This window comes from Ovis aries, chromosome 10 (genome assembly GCF_016772045.2).
Source record: "Ovis aries strain OAR_USU_Benz2616 breed Rambouillet chromosome 10, ARS-UI_Ramb_v3.0, whole genome shotgun sequence".
NCBI classification, from domain to species: domain Eukaryota; kingdom Metazoa; phylum Chordata; class Mammalia; order Artiodactyla; family Bovidae; genus Ovis; species Ovis aries.
In genome coordinates this window covers 66348486-66368606 of record NC_056063.1, presented here as the reverse complement: position 1 = coordinate 66368606, position 20121 = coordinate 66348486, and the positions used below count along the sequence as shown (strand labels likewise).

The 20121-nt window shown below is 40.5% G+C and overlaps 1 protein-coding gene across 2 annotated transcripts in view; it reads right to left on the bottom strand.

Moving 5' to 3' along the window:
• The window catches only part of GPC5 (glypican 5), a 1587384-nt gene extending 1569652 nt beyond the window's left edge, over positions 1-17732 (bottom strand). For both annotated transcript variants that reach the window (XM_027973706.3, XM_060394594.1), the window contains exon 1: positions 17255-17732. In XM_027973706.3, the coding sequence (XP_027829507.2) occupies positions 17255-17417 (163 nt within the window). In that variant the 5' untranslated portion in view covers positions 17418-17732. The remainder of the gene's footprint in view (positions 1-17254) is intronic.
• Positions 17733-20121: the final 2389 nt, after the last annotated feature.

The window sequence follows — 20121 nt, the reverse complement described above, 5'->3', positions numbered from 1 at the left end:
TGGCTTGGGGAAACATTTCTCCAGATTGGGCCCTATTAGAAATTATTAGATGCCTTATTTTTACCTGACTCTCAGAAACCTAAGGGAAATCAACTTGTTGATATTTCCTCAAGGAATGATGCCCTCAAAGGGACCACTGGCAGCCAAATCTTTATCATGGTCCAACATGATAGCTCCCTAAATTATAATTAGAAAAACTGACTAGAGGAGCCCAACAATTGTCCACAGGTGGAAATAAAAAACAAGACTGAAAATTCAACAATTTTTGGTTTGATTAAAAGTGAAAGCTCTGGTTTGGATGAAATAACAACCCAATCTTACCAAAGACTCTAAGATTTACTCTCATTTAATACATACATTAAACCATTGCTCTACTGATAAAATGATAGCTTTCATGAATTAATTTTGGTGGGAAAACATTAATAAGGCCACAAAAAGTGCCTACTTTATTTGTACCACTTGTCTCAAGTACAACCCAGGAAGCCTGTTAGCACTGCTCCCAGGCATTTTCAACAAGCTAGTGGACCATCTGAGGTCTGACAAATGGGTTCCATACAACTCCTTCCAACCAACGGATAAAAACATGTTTCAGTCATGGTCCGTATGTTCTATCACTGAACTGAACAGTTCTCACACTAATCCTTGCAGACAGGTTACTACCTCTTCTGTGGTTAAAGCCCTTTTGGAAAAGATTACCTCTACCTGGAGAACTCCTCTTGAACTTCTTTTTTTTAAAAAAAAAAAATTTTTAGTAGCTTAGTCATGTCTAACTCTTTTGCTGCCCCCATGGACTGTAGCTCACTAGGCTCCTCTGTCAATGGAATTTCCCCAGCAAGAATACTGGAGTGGGTTGCCATTTCCTTGTCCAAGGGATCTTCCCAACCCAAGGATCAAACCCTCTTCTCTTGCATCCTCTGCACTGGCAGGGGGATTCTTTACCACTGAGCCACCTGGGAAGCTCACAGTGACCCAGTAACCCATTTTACTAGTCAGGCACTTCAACAAGTCTGCATAGTTTTCCCAGTTTTATGCTTTCACTGTGCTTACCACTCTCAATTTTCTGGTTTGGTCGAATGCACTAATGGCAATGTACGACTCAGCTGGCAAAATGTGTAGAGGCCCCCCAAATACCTTGACCAAAAGCAAACTCACTGGTCCTAAGTCTCAGACTAACCTTTTCAGAACTCATAAACTCTCACCCTTTGAGATAGTCACAGGATGCTCAATGCACTTGACTCTTGCTTCTTTCGACTCACAACCAATAAAAGGGAGATACCAAAAAGAGCTGGGCAGTTTCTCTCCTTTGGGAGAAGCTATATGGCAGCCATATTTTCTACTATATGAACATGGCTGCTTTACAGCAGGGAAAAAGCCTGTAACCTCAAAGAGTAAGACATTTGTAAACACTCTCGTCTCAATTTTCATTTCTTTAGCTCATGTGAATCCTTGCTCTTCCTTTGTCTTCACTGTCCATTGAGATGCCTCAATATACTAATACTTCCAATGCATTCCTTTTTAAATTTCAGATAGCTTTGGTTGGGCTTCTGCCACTTGAATCTGAACATTTGAATTAATTTAGAAGGGAATTTTCTCAGGTTCTATCATTTAGAAATATCACCTTTAAGTGATATGGAAAATTACTGCCAATGAAGACAAACTGGACCAATAAACCAACTGACTGTCACAACAGTCCAAGAGAAGTGTTATTTCTATTTGCCTTTAAAATCATGGCCATAACCAAGTACCCTGATTAGAGATAACTTCAGAAACAATTTCTGGCTCTGAAGTTAATTTAGACCACCTCGGTACTTCCAGAAATAACTGATGAGGAACAACATTACTTATGGTAGCTCAGGATCAAAAGCCAACCTTTCCAAATGGAGAGAAAAAACAGCATATGAAGCTAAAGAAGAAGAAGCCAGATTATGAAGCTATACCAAAGAAATCAAGATCATTAAGATAGAGAGCAATGGGACCGCCTGTTTCATTGCTGTCATTGGCTGAACCCAGGAACCCTGAAGTCATTATTATACAGAGATACTCAGATCGTGGAATTGCAAAGCTTCATCTCAACATTCCCATAAATGTAAGTCACATATATTCATAAATATTAATAACCATGGGGTAAATTTAAAATCTGTATCACTGAAAAAAAATCTCTTTCAAGAATTTAAAGGACACAGAAATTTGTAAAGTACATTTTTACTTCTAAACTTTCCTCATCCTAACCCTACCTTCCAATGTTATTTACTATTAATGGTATTTTTTGCATATTGTTTAAGGTATGTTTGTACTTAAATTGATATGCAAATAGGTTCCTTCTATTTTTTTTTAAGTCAAGGCAAAATTTGCTTTTTCCTATCAATAGGGCCATAAATCATTTGTTCTTCTTTAGATACATAGCTTTACCTGTATGGGTTTAATGTTCACATGATTATTTATAATTTATCATTTAATAGGCACTAATTAACTGTGGATTTTCAGCACAATAAACCAGCTTATTATACATATATGTATATGTTTTAATTTGTCCAATTATTTTGTTAGAACACTTTCCTATAAATTGGAATTGATAGGCAAAAGGTATACAGAATTCAAATTTTGAGTAATATATGCAAAATTCCCCCTGAATGTAGAGACGATCTTCATCAATCTCCTTTTTCAGTATTTGTCGGTGAGAGTGCTATATTTGCTACTAATATAATCACAAGAAAGTTACATATCAGTATTTTCAATCTTTGACAATGTAATATTTCTAAGAAATTGTTTTTCCTGTTATGACTTAATCGTCTACATATAAGTCGTTTAATCATTTGAATTTCCTCTTTATCTTCTTTTTTCATATTAGTATCCTTGTAACCAATTTGTGACAGCTCATTCGTGATTAAGTATGCTAACCTTTTGGTTGCTGTGTATTACAGATAAATTGTCATAGAGTTTTCCCCCATTTATTTCACTGAGATGTTTATTTTTTTAATCACACAGAAGTTACACATTGAAACAGAATCACTCTTTTGTTGTTTTTGCTTTTTTTTTTTTTTTAAGAGAAAGGCAATGGGAAATCTTTGAAGGATTTAACATGAGAAGTAAAGATAACGTTTACTTTCATAGAGAACCAACTGGGAAATGAACTGGCAAGGACCAAGTGTCAATGTGGGCTGACTGAACGATCCAGCCATGAGAAGGTACTAGGTTAAAGCATGGTGGTGGCAATAGTTGTGGGTAGAGAAATTACGGGAACATTTGTGCAACAGATTCTATGAGATTTGGTTGTTGGTTGAATTATGGGAATTAGTGGGGATTAAACTATTGTTTTATTTCGGGGTGCTATCTATTTAGTTATATTTGCAACTGAAACCTAAAGATTTAGCCAGCATTAGTGTTCTTCATAAAAGGAGTGAGGGAAAGGAAAGGGTAAGAAACAATTAACTGAAACAGGATCACAAGACACCTGAATATGAATAAAGAGATCACCATTGATTAGAACTTCTAAAAGCATTCATAAATCAACTCTAGATCAGATTTATGTTTCCGTACATTTTAATTACAAATCAAATGATCTTTGAAAGCTGTGGGTTTAAATATCTAATGTATGTAAAGTTTTGTCACACAGGAAGGATCTTGAAATAAATTGGTATCTCAAATAGGATTATCTAATAAATTTGTTATAAAGGGCAGGGTATAGAGAAACTTTAAGGGATACTGCAACACTCTAGCTAATAACTGTAGAGAAGGAGTTTTTCCTATCTCAGAGGGGATGAGAGGAAAAAGTACTGAGGTGGCCAAAAAGTTCGTTCTGCAGCAGCTTACCAATCCAAACAAACTTTTTGGCAAACCCAAGTTAGCCAACTCCAAAGAGCTGTGAGGTCACCTGAAGGGAGCTGTGTGCTTAGGTAAAGGGACTTAGGCTTCAGGGACCTCACCAGCTGAGACCTGAAACACACCACAATCCACTTGCCCAGTCTTCTCTAGCCACTGCTTCCCATGGGCTGCCAGAGGCCAGAATGCCTTTGATGTCATCCAGGAACAAAGCAAAGTGAAAAGTCCCTCTAAAGGAGCAAGCAGAGACTTTCCAGCATGCTCCACCTTTGTATCTTTTCTATGGGAAAAACGTTCTCATCCCCAACACAGGAGACACACAAAGACCACCCAGCAGCACTATAGCATGCAAGCACGTGACAAAACGCAGTAGAGAACTAACTCCTACTCCCCTGACGCTTCTGAATTGTGGTGCTGGAGAAGACTCTTGAGAGTCCCATGGTCAGCAAGGAGATCAAACTAATCAATCCTAAAGGAAATCAACCCTGAATATTCATTGGAAGGACTGATGCTGAAGCTCCAATACTTTGGCTACCTGATGCAAACTGCCAACTCATTAGAAAAGACCCTGATGCTTTAAAGATCGAGGGCAGGAGGAGAAGAGGGTGGCAGAGGATGAGATGGTTGGATGGCATCACTGACTCAATCGACATGAGTTTGAGTAAACTCTGGGAGATAGTGAAGGACAGGAAAGCCTAGCATGCTGCAGTCCATGGGGTCACAGTCAGACAGGACTTAGCAATTGAACAATAGCAATGACCCCATGTCAATCTCAGGCTGTAGAGCCTCTCCCTCACCACATTTAATCAGCATGTTTCTAGGCAAAGCACCTCCTTCTTGATCTTAATAGAAGTAATTTCAGTGACATCACTTTATAAAAGATCAGTCTTTCGTTTTTAAACTACATAATATGAACAAACAAATTTGATTCTAACAGAATTAAACTATAAATAATAAATTAATTTATTAACTAAACTAAAGAATGAAAAGATGGACTATTTTCTGTGAGTATAGGATCAATACTTTGAGAGTGAATGATGGGAGAAAATTATCTGAAAGTTCAGCATTTTATTTGCATGAAGAAAAAGAATTTCTACTTTGCCTACTCCCTGATCTCATATAAGGAATTTTTTAAGTGTGTGGAGAAGACCCTTGAGAGTCCCTTGGACTGCAAGGAGATCCAACCAGTCCATCCTAAAGGAGACCAGTCCTGGGATTTCACTGGAAGGACTGATGTTGAGGCTGAAACTCCAAAACTTTGGCCACCTCATGCAAAGAGTTGACTCATTGGAAAAGACCCTGATGCCTGGAGGGATTGAGGGCAGTGGGAGAAGGGGATGACAGAGAAGAGATGGCTGGATGGCATCACCGATGTGATGCACATGAGTTTGAGTGAACTCCGGGAGCTGGTGAAAGACAGGGAGGCCAGGCATGCTGCGATTCATGAGGTCACAAAGAGTTGGACACGACTTAGTGACTGAACTAAACTGAACTGAAGAATTACAATTGTAATACTGTGGATTATATTACAGTTTACAAAGTTTTGACACCATACCATGTGGTTCTCAACTACTGAAAAGTTGTTGTTGTTGTTTAGTCGCTAAGTCCGACTCTTTTGCAACCCCAGGGACTGTAGCCCACCAGGCTCCTCTGTTCATGCAGTTTCCCAGGCAAGAATACTGGAATGGTTGCCACCTCCTTCTTCAGGGTATCTTCCCAACCCAAAGATTGAACCTGAATCTCCTGCATTAGCAGATGAGTTCTTTACCACTGAGCCAGGAGGGGAACATGAAAAGGAAAAGGAACAGACTATAGACTGTCCTTGAGAAGTTGAGTTGTTTGCTGAAGGTCACATAGTTAATAAGTGATGTAGTCAAGATAAAGTGATTTCAGAAATAAATTCACTAGTATTCACTAAAATATGCGACCATAACATGGGACAAATTGTAAGTTAAAATGTCTTGATTTCCCTTTTATTTATCCCATGCCAACTTTTCAATGTTCCATCATACCTATCATTTTCCTTGTTTTCTTTGTAAGATATGTCCAAAGATAAATTAAATATTTAACAACCTCAAATCCAGAACCAGGTGTCTTTGCCTGATAAATAAAGAGGGCTCTGACAAACTCATGGATTCCTCAGCTTTTTGACTCTGTCAATGCTATTTCAATTTCCTTTACCTTTTAAGTTGATCAAAAAATCTTTTTTAGAAATGACTTTTCCCCCCAGAGTAAAATGTACTCCAAGCCTGGTGGAGAACAGACTATTAATCTCTTCACTTTATTGACCTACTTCAGTTTCAGCTCATTAAACACAGGCAGCTTCAATGATCAAAAGAAAACGAACAAAATGTAACTTGGTCTAAACCTTACCAAATAAGAGAGTTGTTCAAAAAGCAAATAAATCTGAACAGGTAATTTAATATTGACAGTCTCCCATTTAAAGAGTATTTATGCAATGAATAAGGACATCCAGGAATAATTTCTATGTTCATTTGATCAATGAAGTCACACTCTAGTTATGCTTTTTACCCAACTCTCTTCTCAGTTCTTAGCTTCCCCCAAAATGAATACTATACTGAAGGACTTATGCCAACTAAAGTCCCTTGAAACTATTAGACAAGGAAAAAGAAAAGACTATGAACTCTAAAAAGATAGCTACCAAAGATCATTTCATTATATTGCCATATAGAATCATTAAAAAGGTAAGTAAATCTAGTTATCATAGCACAGGTAATTACCCCAAAATTACCTCTTTAGGGTAATTCAAAACCATTACCCTAAAAAGAGCAATAAACAATTTAAATTATAAAACAAGAAATGTTTACTAGCTTTTAAATATGACTATATTTGAAACATATTTAAGTTAATAGCTAGACCATATCAAAATGTGCATATCTCATCAGCACTGATTTAAGTAATCCTTCTGGTGAAGTCGCTCAGTCGTGTCCGACTCTTTGCGACCCCATGGACTGTAGCCTACCAGGCTCCTTTGTCCATGGGATTTTCCAAGCAATAGTACTGGAGTGGATTGCCATTTCCTTCTCCAGGGGATCTTCCCGACCCAGGGATCAAACCCAGGTGTCCCGCATTGTAGACAGACTCTTTACCGTCTAAGCCACCAGGGAAGTACTTAATTAAAATTTCCTAAAACTAATTCTAAGAAATATCCTAAATACATAACCAACCACAATTTATACAGAAAAAAAAAATCTAAGATATCATTAAAAAGTCTTGGAGCCTAGATGGGTAGTTCTAAAATTAGAATTGTTAGAATACTTTAGAGACAAGTTATACCTCTACCATATATCATGTTTTGTGATTTAACAGCAGTTATTTTCTTGCTTCTTCTGAAAGCCTTTTGTCACTCAACTTAGTCACATGGAATCTGGACCCCAAGTCAGTGTCCTTTAGTAAACGATCTTCCTGGTTTAGGAATAATTCCATAGTCAAGTCATCTGTATTTTCTCCCTGTGTGGAATTAACAAGGGTAGGAGATGGAAAAACTGAATCATTTCCTAGTTCCTTACTATCAATTTTCTTGTGGAAAGAAACAATTTCGCAAAACATACATTCAAATAAAACACAAATCAGCTAATCCACAGCCAGATATAAAGTATAGTTGGGCACTTTTATTTTTCTCCATTCTCCCAGTAATAAATCAATTAATGTTCTAAGAGATCAGTCACACTGTCTACATGATGACATCAATTGCAAATTAACCCCTTAAAGGTTAAATAATCTTCCTTCCCTTTCAGAGCATTTAAGGAATTCTTCTAGACATTTGTTTGGCAATTCATTTACGCTATTTCAAAAATGTTAGCTAAGACAGTTAAAAATGTCTTTAAATTTAAACAAAAGCATTAAGTCACTTTTTGTGCTAGAGTTACATAAGAAGATATTAACTCTATGTAAACAATTTATTCAACAACACAACTAAGCCCAGGTCAGAATATATTCGTAAAAACTTCACTTTCTATATTTCTCAGTCTATTAATACATGCATAATCTAATAATTAAACACAATAAATTGAGCCTATTGAGTAGGAATATAAGATTATTTCTAAAAATCAAAATCAACTTATTAAGTTCGGCCTAATCACAGAACAACAACAAAAATCAATCACAGTTCCTGCTCTCAAGTAGCCTGTAGTCTAGCAGAAGGCAAGACATACATTTAAAATTGGTATTGCTACTTCGAGTCCCAACCTTACACTGGAAATAACTAAATACTAATGTGTATGTGGTGAGTGATGATTTTAGGGTTGGTCAAGGAAAAGAAGGATCTGAAGACGACAATGAGCTTTATTTGGGTCCCACTTTAACAGGTTGTATGAGAAGAGATGCAACAAGACAGGGGTATAGGATTACCACCCAGAAGAGAAAGAAAGAAAGAAAAATCCCAGAGAGATGGAAATTGCAGGAGGAGAAGCGGGTGACAGAGGATGAGATGGTTGGATGGCATCACTGACTCAATGGACATGAGTTTGAGCAAACTCCAGGAAAGAATGAAGAACAGGGAAGCCCAGCATGCTGCAGTCCTTGAGGTCACAAAAAGTCAGACATGACTGAGCGACTGAACAGCAACAACTCCCGTGAACAGGTGATGTTGCTTTGCACAAGATGTGAATTCTGAGTAAACAGGTGATGTTGCTTTGAAGAGCAACAACAACCTGGGATCATTTTCAGCCCCAGAGTTTGTTTTATGAATGGCTAGCAAATGAGTTCAGCTTTGTGGAGTATACAAGGCAGGCAGGCTCTAAAGGACTAAAAATGTTTCAGTTCAGTTCAGTTGCTCAGTCGTGTCCAATTCTTTGTAACCCCATAAATCGCAGCACGCCAAGCCTCCCTGTCCATCACCAACTCCCGGAGTTCATTCAAACTCATGTCCATCGAGTCAGTGATCCCATCCAGCCATCTCATCCTCTGTCGTCCCCTTCTCCTCCTGCCCCCAAATCCCTTCCAGCATCAGAGTCTTTTCCAATGAGTCAACTCTTCACATGAGGTAGCCAAAGTATTGGAGTTTCAGCTTTAGCATCATTCCTTTCAAAAAACACTCAGGGCTGGCTCCTTCAGAATGGACTGGTTGGATCTCCTTGCAGTCCAATGGACTCTCAGGAGTCTTCTCCAACACCACAGTTCAAAAGCATCAATTCTTTGGCCCTCAGCTTTCTTCACAGTCCAACTCTCACATCCATACATGACTACTGGAAAAACCATAGCCTTGACTAGACGGACCTTAGTTGGCAAAGTAATGCCTCTGCTTTAGATAATGCTATCTAGGTTGGTCATAACTTTTCTTCCAAGGAGTAAGCGTCTTTTAATTTCATGGCTACAGTCACCATCTGCATTGATTTTGGAGCCCAGAAAAATAAAGTCTGACACTGTTTCCACTGGTTCCCCATCTATTTCCCATGAAGTGATGGGACCAGATGCCATGATCTTCATTTTCTGAATGTTGAGCTTTAAGCCAACTTTTTCACTCTCCTCTTTCACTTTCATCAACAGGATTTTTAGTTCCTTTTCACTTTCTGCTATAAGGGCGGTGTCATCTGCATTTTTGAGGTTATTGATATTTCTCCCGGCAATCTTGATTCCAGCTTGTGCTTCTTCCAGCCCAGTGTTTCTCATGGTGTACTTACTCTGCATAGAAGTTAAATAAGCAGGGTGACAATATACAGCCTTGACATACTCCTTTTTCTATTTGGAACTAGTCTGTTGTTCCATGTCCAGTTCTAACTGTTGCTTCCTGACCTGCATATAGCTTTCGCAAGAGGCAGGTCAGTTTACTTTTGTTATATTTAAAGCAATTGGATATGTAAAATTTTGAATTTGGCACTGGTAGGCTTTGGACTGTTGGTCCCAAGAAGTTAGGAAGAAGTAAAATACATAGGGGCCAGTTTTTAACCTATTTATATAATACCATAAAACATTTTTTTTAAAATCATTTTTTTTAAATCACTGTATCAATAGAATCTTGAATGTTATGAACTGACTTCTAGAGTTAACTTTAGAATTAGAGAGGTTTAAAAGATTAAATAAGAAGCTCCTTGAAGGTTTGGGCTTCCCTGGTGGCTCAGCTGGTAAAGAATCTACCTGCAATGAAGAAGACCTGGGTTCAATCCCTGGGCTGGGAAGATCTCCTGGAGAAGGGAAAGGCTACCCACTCCACTATTCTGACCTGGAGAATTCTACGGACAATTCCATGGGGTCACAAAGAATCAGACACGACTAAGTGACTTTCACTTACTTACTTACTTGAAGCTTTACTAAAGTATTCGACAAACATTTCAACTCCTATTCTGTGTCAGGCATGTTCTGAGCACCAGATATTCTATAGTGATCAAGGTATGCAACTAGACTGCCTACATCATCAGCAGGGCCCAACACAAAAAGGAAACCCGGGACCCTTTATTCAAACCCCAAGATGGAAACAGCAGAGCATTAAACCAAGCGTGGGGCCCTTCTGAGTGTGGGACCCTGTGCGACTGCACAGGTTTCATATCCATACACCCAGCCTCAGAAGACATTTTCTAGCCTCATCATGCACACAACCCAGTGGTAAAAGATCAACAATAAAAAGAAAAGAAATACGGCACCATGACAAGCGCCAGGAAAGAAACTAAGGGGAACAGAGTTCAGTGAACCCTGAGAAGTAAGTGCGTGTGTTCCACATGCTCAGTCGTGTTTGACTCTTTGCGACCCCAGGGACTGTAGCCCACCAGGCTCCAGTATCGATGGGACTTTGCAGTCAAGAATACTAGAATGGGTTGCCATTTCCTCCTTTAGGGGATCTTCCTGACCCAGGGATTTAACCCAAGTCTCCTGAATCTCCTGCACTGGTAGATGGACTCTTTACCACTGAGGCCCCAGGGAAGCCCAAAACCAGAGAAAGGCTTCTCTAGGAGCTGACACTTAAGCTGAGACCTGAGGCTTGCAAACCAACCAGCTACATAATGAATTTGTGTAACAGATCCATAGGTTGGACATTTATGCCAATGGTTCTCAACCAGGATGATTCTGCTTATTCTAGGTCATTTGGCAATGTCTAGAGACATCTCTGATTATCCGAACCGGAGAGGGCAAGGCATTGCTACTGGCATCCAGGAGGTAAAGATCAGGGAAGTTTCTAAGCACCTGATAATCCACAGGACAGCACCTCCCTCCATGGCCAACAACAAAGAATTATCCAATCCCACAGGTCAATGGTGCCGACACTGAAAAATACTAAAGCTGAATGAATGCAGATGATACGATTGCAAAGCTATGAGTAAGGAAGGAGTTTGGCACATTTGCCTTTCATGTCTTTAGACATGTGATTTTATGATAGCAAATACTAGAAACCTATATTTTCAATAGCAATAGAGAATTCAATTAAGTGTACAGTAGAATCTTAGTCACTAAAAAATATATGTTTGGAAGGATATTTATCATTGGAAAAGGTGTGTTACAAAGAGAGATAAAGTGATCCTATGCTCATTCAAAAATTATGTATGTGCTAAGCAGAGGATTGATGAGGGTGTTGAAAAGATAATTCAAAGGGGTTTTGGTGGTTATTTCTGGATGATATAATTATTTTTGCTTTCTTTGTACTTTTCAATATTTTAAATTTTCAAAAGAATGTAGATTGTTTCATAAAACCATGAAAGTACAAAAATCTCATTTTCTTTCTGTAAAGGTTCATTATACATTCAACTTACATGGTAGCTGTATGTGAGCCTGATAAGGCTAATCAAAAGCTGTGTTAATTTTCCGTGATTCACAGAATGACTAATTATTTAAGGATGATTTTAGCAGTATAATTGATGAAATTTGAGATTTCTAAAGCTGAAAAACAGAAGAATTGAGAGCACAATTGCTTTTGTCTTTTCTTCTAACTGAAGGGCAGGGTTTTATAAAAGAAAGGTAGATATGAACAATGGCTATTCTCTATTAAAATAAATTGCTCTTGTTAGTTAACTGAGTACACTGGATTTCATGTTTGCAATACATTTCAACAAAGCATATGAATGAAGTCTCTCATGACTCTATTTTAACAAAATGGATTTGTGGTTTCTTGAACAGTTATATCAAGAGGCCACTGATTTATAAATCATGCCTGTTTAGGAGTAGCATCTGGTTGTTGAAATGTTCCTCTTGGTCTTACACTAGTTAATAATAAAAGAAATGCTATATAAACCAAGAAGGTGTTCTTATCAGACAAGCCGAATTTCATGTTCTAGAAAGTCCTAGCAAGCTGGAATCATGGTTGGGGGGAGCATATAATTATAAAATGCCATTCTCAAGTTCCCTAGACTGCACCCCTCCATAAGGCCAATTAGACAAATATGAAATGTTAGATACTTGGCATAAAGGGGGGTAGAGAGGGGCCGGGGTGCACACAACATTTACATTTGCTAGTAAATGGACTATGAGAGAAGATGTGATTAGTACAATTCAGGCTCTGACGGACAGTCATGATCTACGGTCCTAAAGTAGAAAATTGTACTTGCTTCCCCATTATTAAGCTTCACTAAAAGCCTAAATTAAAAAAAAAAAATGAAACATATCATTTTCTTAGACATCAAGGCATGTACTAGATTTTCCAGAGGAGAAAGTGACAAGTTCCCCTGACACTGGAACTAAGCCTTCATGTTTACAACTCAACAGAGACAACCTGCTCAGAATAAGACAGCAATGATGGGACAAAGCCACCTGAGACCTCTGACGCAGCAGGATGGCCACAAGGAGACTCTACAGCCACAAAACGACTGAACCTCCCCTCTTCCCGACCAACAAGCGTGACTACTGCTTCTTCATTAAAGACAACTACTCTCATCTTTCTGTTTAAATTGGGGTTTAGTTGTTTACAATGTTATGTTGGTTTTTGCTGTACGACGAAGTGAATCAGCTGTATGTATACATATATTCCCTCCCTCCTGAACCTCCTTCCCACTCCCCTATCTCACCCCTTTAGGTCATCACAGAGCATCGAGTTGAGTTTCCCGGGCCATACAGGAGGTTCCCACTAGCTATCTATTTTACCCATCCACCCCCGTCATCTTAATCTTCCTAACACCTAGGTAAGTTATGAAGACGCCCAATTCCTGAATTGCCCTGCTTCCTTAAACCCTTGTAATCACCCAGCACAAGGCCAGATCCTATAAAAGGTCCCTCTCAACTGCCTCTTACCAAGGCACCCACAGTTCCTGAGCTGCATGATCTCCCTTGCTGCAGCAAGTAAAACCTAGTTTGTTTGACTCTCATCTTGTTTCTTGCGGTTCTTGGCTGGTAAGTTTCAGTACAGGGCAATCCTGATATTAATAATCTGCCTTGCTGTCAGCCTGTGGGTCCCTTTCATGGCTTTGTATCACCATAACCATGCTGCCCAAGCAGCAAAAGAGGGTGTTAGTTCACAAAAAAACAAGAGTCCCAGTTTGAGATTACTGTCAATGAGTGACTGTGGCCAGCAGCCATCTAATTGTGTGATGACCTAAGCCACCTCACCCACACTCCTCCGCCTCTCTGAATATAAACACCAGGTGGCTCTGGGTGTTACAGTGAGCAGTGGCACAGTGCAGCCTGTTTTCTTTCTTAGAGTTCCCCTTAGCCCACAGAAAGAAACAGAATACTCGCCATAACCTAACAAATACCGTTACCATTTCAGATAGCTTTCTTTCTTATAGTTTCCATTAGTTCACAAAAAGAAACAAAACATTCACCATAATCCAATAACTACCATCTCAGATAGGTTTCTTTGAGTTTCCATTAGTTCGTGAAAAGAAACAAAATTTTCACCATAACCTAATAAGAATCATTTCAGATAGAGACATATTTCCCAATTTTAGAAACAATCATGTGACTTTTTTTGTCATGTGTGACTTTTAAAAAACTAGTTCTTACTTTTTCTTTTAGAGTTCTGATTTATAGACATCCAAAACTAAAAGTTCACCCTTAAAGCTCAAGTCCAGTTACAATCAGGACATTAAACAAAAAACTGTAATAACAGCAACACATTTTTGAGTACTATGTGCCTGGATTCGTGCTATTTTATATACATATATTATTTCATTCCATCTTTGTAACAAGCCTTTAAGAACCACTATTCCCATTTTACAGGTGAGAAAACAGAGGTTCAAAAAGGCTAACTGATGTGCTTCAGTCACAGAGATACAGGTGCCAGGGCCTAGTTTTGAATCCAAATGTCTGTAATTCCAAACTCTAAGATCACCAGGTAGATTGTTTATCTTGGGCATGAGTATGCAACAATACTGACCTCAAAGACAATATAAGATTGGATTATAATGAAAGCAGTTAAAAAATACAAACTATAGAGCACAATTTAAAGTGTCTGATAATATTAAAATTTAATATTGCCACACCAAGTTTATTTTTACTATCCCATTTACAGGCAAAGCTACCAAGAAAAAGTCACCTTGCACAAGCTACTCTCACATTTTAAAAACTAGTTGGTATATAAATTATCTGAAGTTAGCCTTGGATTTTTATAAGCTTCTCCTTTCTGAATTATCTTCTTTAAAAAAGGAGAATAATGCCTGTGTGAAGAGAATTTCAATGGGAAAACATGATCCCTCCTCCCCAATAAATAAAATAAAAATAAAGACACTTTCACTAACAGTTCTTTTCTGAACAAAACAAACAAGAGCAAAGGGCACCTTGACTACTACTTAGGAAATAAAATCAGAACACAGGGAAATCTGTAATTCTAATCACATTTACACCTTCTCTCCTTTTTTACATTTCTCATCCAAACATCCTTAGGAGCTCAATAGGCTTAAAAGAATTGGAGCAGGGTAGAGAACAAAGGTGAGTGGAATCTGAGAAACAGCTTAAATGGCTGTTCTCACCCTTTTAGTAATTTCAAATTGGGTAACATAGTTTTCAGAAGATTTAAAAGTCACAAATATAGGATGAAACTGTAAGAAGTTATTCTACCTGCTTATACTTTTTAAATGGCATTTTGGCCAGGCATCTCAGGAATTAACCACTTGTAGACAAGAAATGCAAGAAAGCACTAAAAAAAAAAAAAAAATTAACCTTCAAGGAAAACAAATATCAAATTTAAATGAACTAGCTTTAGTCAGTGAAAGTCTATGTGCTAAATACAAGTACTTGCTAACAAAAATATTAGTATTTCTATTCTTATGTGAGAATGACTATGTAGATATTAACTATGTTTTCTCTTGAGATTGAGGGTAATTTTAGAAAATAAGGTTCAACTACTATACTTAATCAAATTAAATGTTATAGATCATATATAAATACAAAAATAAAGAAAAGCATTTATGAGCCATGTGGTATGTGTGATTCACTCAAATGGGGAAATGAAAAAAAATTTAGTGGAAAGATAAGAGACATCGATGTTTAAAGAAACAGTTTAATGTAATTATTCAAATAAAAAGTAATCAATAATAGAGAAACAAAAAATTCAGAATTATATCAAATTCAGATGTGAGTGCTTGTTATTGGGTGATTCTGATTCAGAATAATACTTTCATGTGACTTTTTCTTACTGCAAATGTCAAAGGAATTCAGCACTTTTCAGCAGCACCACTGATGTCCCTAAGAGTTCAGCCCTGCATGGCCCCCTCAGTAGGTGCTTCTATGAGCCCTCCATTGCCTTGTCACAGATAAAGAAAAGTACTAGCAATGGGGAAACAAACCAGAATGTTTTAGAAAAGAAGATGCCTGCCATCCTGGCTCTTTTTTGTGCCATGTGTAGCAAACACAAAGAAGTATGCTTTCCTTCTCTACTGTAGGGCCCAGCTTCAGTTTCAGTAAAATGTTACGCCAGTGATTGATACTCTGCAAAGTTCTTCTAAAGAGATGAAACACACACAGGATTCTAGAATTGCAATACCTTCTAATCACTGTATTACATTTAGCAAGTACGGGAAACACGGAGATATGAGAGGGGTGGAGAAATCAAGTCCTAAACTGTCCACTTTGGGAACATATCAGCCAAAATTATGGGATGGGGGGGGCAAAATCTAATTATTCAGCTGAGGATTTCACAGCTCAATGCCACGCCCCAACTCCCACCGCCCTAACACAGTCACTTAAGCTGCTTTAGCTACTGGCAAATGAGGTTTTGTTTTGTTTTTGTTTTTTTAATAAAACAAATGCACTGAAATAAAACGACCGGTTTACAAGGAGTGGTGGTATCCCTTGAAGACAGAATTGCCCTAAGCTGAGAGCATCTATGCCGTCTCAACTAGTAAAAGTGCCTAGTACGGAACAGGTATCCAAATATATATTTGCGTGTTTGTTTAAAAAACTAGTCATGTAAACTAAAATGGATTCACTGTGCCCAAATGCTCAGATTTTCCTTGGGGGATGACCCTAGAACGGAGTTGATAACCAGAAAAGAAATCAAGCGAAAGAGCTACGGCTCCCCAGTGCTAGCAGCAAGTCTCCTCAACCCACACAGGCAGAGGAGCACAGATTTAGACCCAAGCATCCTCCACAAGTTCACTGTCCAGCCAATAAGCTCACAGCATTTGGCAATTAGCCTCGTAATTAGGTGCACTGCTCCAGTAAGATCTTAACTCCAGACACCTGCCGTTGCGTTTAACAACTAAGATCTATTCTTCCAGACCGAATGTTACTGGAAATCCGCCCGCAGAAGCACGGAGTGGGCGCCGAATAGCTGGTAAAGGTGCAGGCGCACGCAAGAAGCAGAATCCACACTGGCCACACTCACTGTATTCCTTCCCCTTCGATCTCTGTCTGATAGATCTCACCCGTGTTAAGTGGCTCCCCGGTGCACTCTATTTGATCGCCTGTTGCCAGCACATCGTTCAGGCGTTGCAACTACGCAATGGTTCCGAGAGGCACACTGAGTTGGTTCCTGCAAGGAGGGACTTGATGCCCGGGCGTAAAGAGCGGGGCACAGAGTTACACCAGGGTGAGTGCACAGGCTCCGAGTCCTCATAACAAAGGACACCGGCCGCCCTGCTCAGTACCCCATTCTCCAGCAAAGGAGGATAATGCAGGTTTGTGTTTTTAGTATCAAACTTGGAGCGACCAACCCAACTCCATCCACTGTGGGAGAAAGCAGCAAACCGAGGCCCCCCGGCGGGGCACTGGGGAAGTTCCCACTAGTAACAGAATCGCGGTCAGGCAGCGCTGTCCCCCGCTGTCAGCTCTGCTGGCCTCTTGCAACGCATCAGTGAGACTAAGGGAGCCGGGCGGGAAGCGAACGCCCGGTGCTCAGCTCAGCAGCAGTCTGAGCCCTGGAGCTCCCGGAGCTGCGCTGCACTCGGAATGGCCACACCGCCCTTCTCCGGGAGGCACCTTGTGCGGTCGGAGGACCTGAAAGGTCAACTTCTCCCACGAAAGGCCATTCCGAAAGCTTGAGCAGTGCAGGGTCCGCGCTCCGGACGCCCCAGCCCGCGCCCAGGCGCCTAGCCCTCTCCCACTGTCCGCGCCTTACCTGCCCGCGGCGAATCCGGCAACCCCTTGACAGGTCCCACCAGGCGCCCCTGGAAAAGTTTCCGAACTTCTTCGCAGCTCTGCACGCCCTCGCTTCGGATAGACCCCACGAGAGCCAGCAGGAGGAGACAGCGAGAGCCCACGCGCCAGGTCTGCGCGCCCATCCTCGGTGTCCCAGTCACTCCTTCCCGCGCCGCGGACCCCACTCTCCCCGCGCGCCCCGCGCTGCAGACGCTGGAAAAGCCTCGGCAGTGCGATCCGGCGGCGGGCGGGAGTCCTACCGCTCTGAGACCCCGGCTTCACCTTCTCCTAAGGTGTCCCGAGACAGACCGCGGTGTTCTCGGGCAGAGCGCCGCCGGGTCTCCCTCTCCGGCGGGAGCGAGATGGCGCGGTGCGAGCCAGGACAACGGCTGGAGCCGCACGGAGCCTGTGAGCACTCGGCTCTGGCCACCGGCGCCGTCGCCGAGGGCTGCACTGCCAGCTGCCAACCTGAGACTCGCCCGCGGGTCGCGCTCCGCGGAAGGCCCCGCCCCGGCTCCGTGGACAGGCCCCGCCCCGTGGTTAAGCCACGCCCCCGCGCGACGCCACGGGCCGCACCCGCCCCGCGGCTGAGCCGCATTCCACGCGGCCCTGGCTGGAGAAACACTCGAGCGGCGTTGCCTGGAGCAAGGAAACGAAACGAAACCGAACCTCCCTCTCCCCATCCATTCCTGGGACCAACAGTCTGATGAAAAGAGCTCCGAGAAGACAAGATACGAGAAATACCAACTAGAACTAAGATGAAATACTTCCCTATAAATCGAGGTCTTCAATGCATAGGAATTTGTATTTGAATTGCTTGAAATGGTATCTGGGCACAATACAAAATACCAAAAAAAAAAAAATTTATCCTTAAAGATCTCAATTGCGGGGCTCGATAGCACTTAGTTTGAAAAGAGTGTACAGGAGAAGCTACTTTTTAAAAATTGTTTTATGTTGCCACTTTGGAATATTTTTTGTTAGTATTACAATTTTCTGAAAGAATTTAGAAGTCATAAAAATTACATGTAAACACTATAGCGTCCTTGCTTAGGCAGTAAAATCCAGTTTCTTCTCTTATTACCTGTTAGCATCATATTTTGCTTCTGTACTTTTTATCTATAAGGGCCCTTCTGAGCTTTACCACTTCTCCAATTTTAAAAGCATTTCTCAAAGATTTACTAAGGCAAAAGTGCTCAGGAGAGTTTCTCACAAGGAAGAGAGGAAAATGAAGACTTTAAACGATTTTAAAATGACAAAGGAATTTTGTCAATTTACAAAAGGAATCCATTAGAAATGAAAAGCCAAAGGCCAGGTGTATTTCTGAAATGTGATTGACTCAACACTAAGCCTGTGAACGACAAGTGTTTCATCTTCTATAGGTACCTGAAGAAAGTCCTCCTCCAGTAAAACAAAACTACTTAAAAGCATCAGGCCACAGGAACTATAAATGCTCTAACCACTTAAAGGGAATTTATTCTCATATTTGAACCTTTGCCAAGAAATAGAGATGAATAATTTTGTCTTAGTTAAGTGTCATGAGACTTTTAATGACCAGTGATATCAAAGGCAGAGATTTCAGCAGTAGATTGCTTGCTCTAAAACCATCCCAGGGCAATGGCTGAGGTACTTCTTCAGGGAAATGGTGCTTACTTGGCTTTTGACATCAATTCCATGAATACTAGATGGTTTTTAAGATGCTTTCTCAATAAATGAGAATTTTAAAAATAGCTTAATTCAAGGACTTCAAGCAAAGCTTTATATATGTATCCTGAAGAGGGAAAGGGTGGATACTACCCCCATGAATCTTCTTCCCTAGCCACCAAGTGTGGAAAGACTATTTGGAAGTCAGCTCTACCTACCAGAAAAAAAAAAAAAGAATGACCATGAGAATGTGTACTGTGCTTAGATGCCACACAATATTCTAAGTGCTTTTTAAGGATCCTAAGACTGCAAAGAAATCCAACCAATCCATTCTGAAGGAGATCAGCCCTGGGATTTCCTTGGAAGGAATGATGCTAAAGCTGAAACTCCAGTACTTTGGCCACCTCATGCGAAGAGTTGACTCATTGGAAAAGACTCTGATGCTGGGAGGGATTGGGGGAAAGAGAGAAGGGGACAGCAGAGGATGAGATGGCTCGATGGCATCACAGACTCGATGGATGTGAGTCTGAGTGAACTCCGGGAGTTGGTGATGGACAGGGAGGCCTGGTGTGCTGCAATTCATGGGGTCGCAAAGAGTCGAACACGACTGAGCAACTGAACTGAACTGAACTGAAGTCATTCATTTAATCTTTATAACAACCCTATAAAGTAGTTACCACTATTGTCACTCTTTTACAGATGAGGTAACAGGCTCAGAGAGGTGAAGTGATTTGCCCAAGGCCAACAAAGCTATTAAATGGTAGAACCAGAAATCAAACCGAGGCCTTGAAATCCAGAATGTTTGCTATTAACCAAGGGCTCTCCTCAACCACTCCATGCCATACCAAAGAACCTATTGGGTTACATTCAGTAAAATATGTTACTTATATGTTAAGTCCTTATATGTTAATATTAAGGCTAATAAGCCCCTAGATTTTCTCTTTTTTAATATTTATTTGATTTTGGCTATGCTGGGTCTTTGTTGCTGTGCACTGGCTTTCTCTAGTTGCCCCAAGTGGGGGCTACTCTCTGGTTGCTGCCGTGGGCTCCTCATTGAAGTGACTTCTCATTGCATGAGCTCTAGGGCGCAAGGGCTTCAGTAGTTGTGACACATGGGCCCAGTTGCCCCACGGTATGTGGGATCTTCCCAGACCAGGGATCAAACCCACATCCCCTGCATTGGCAGGCAGACTCTCAACCACTGAA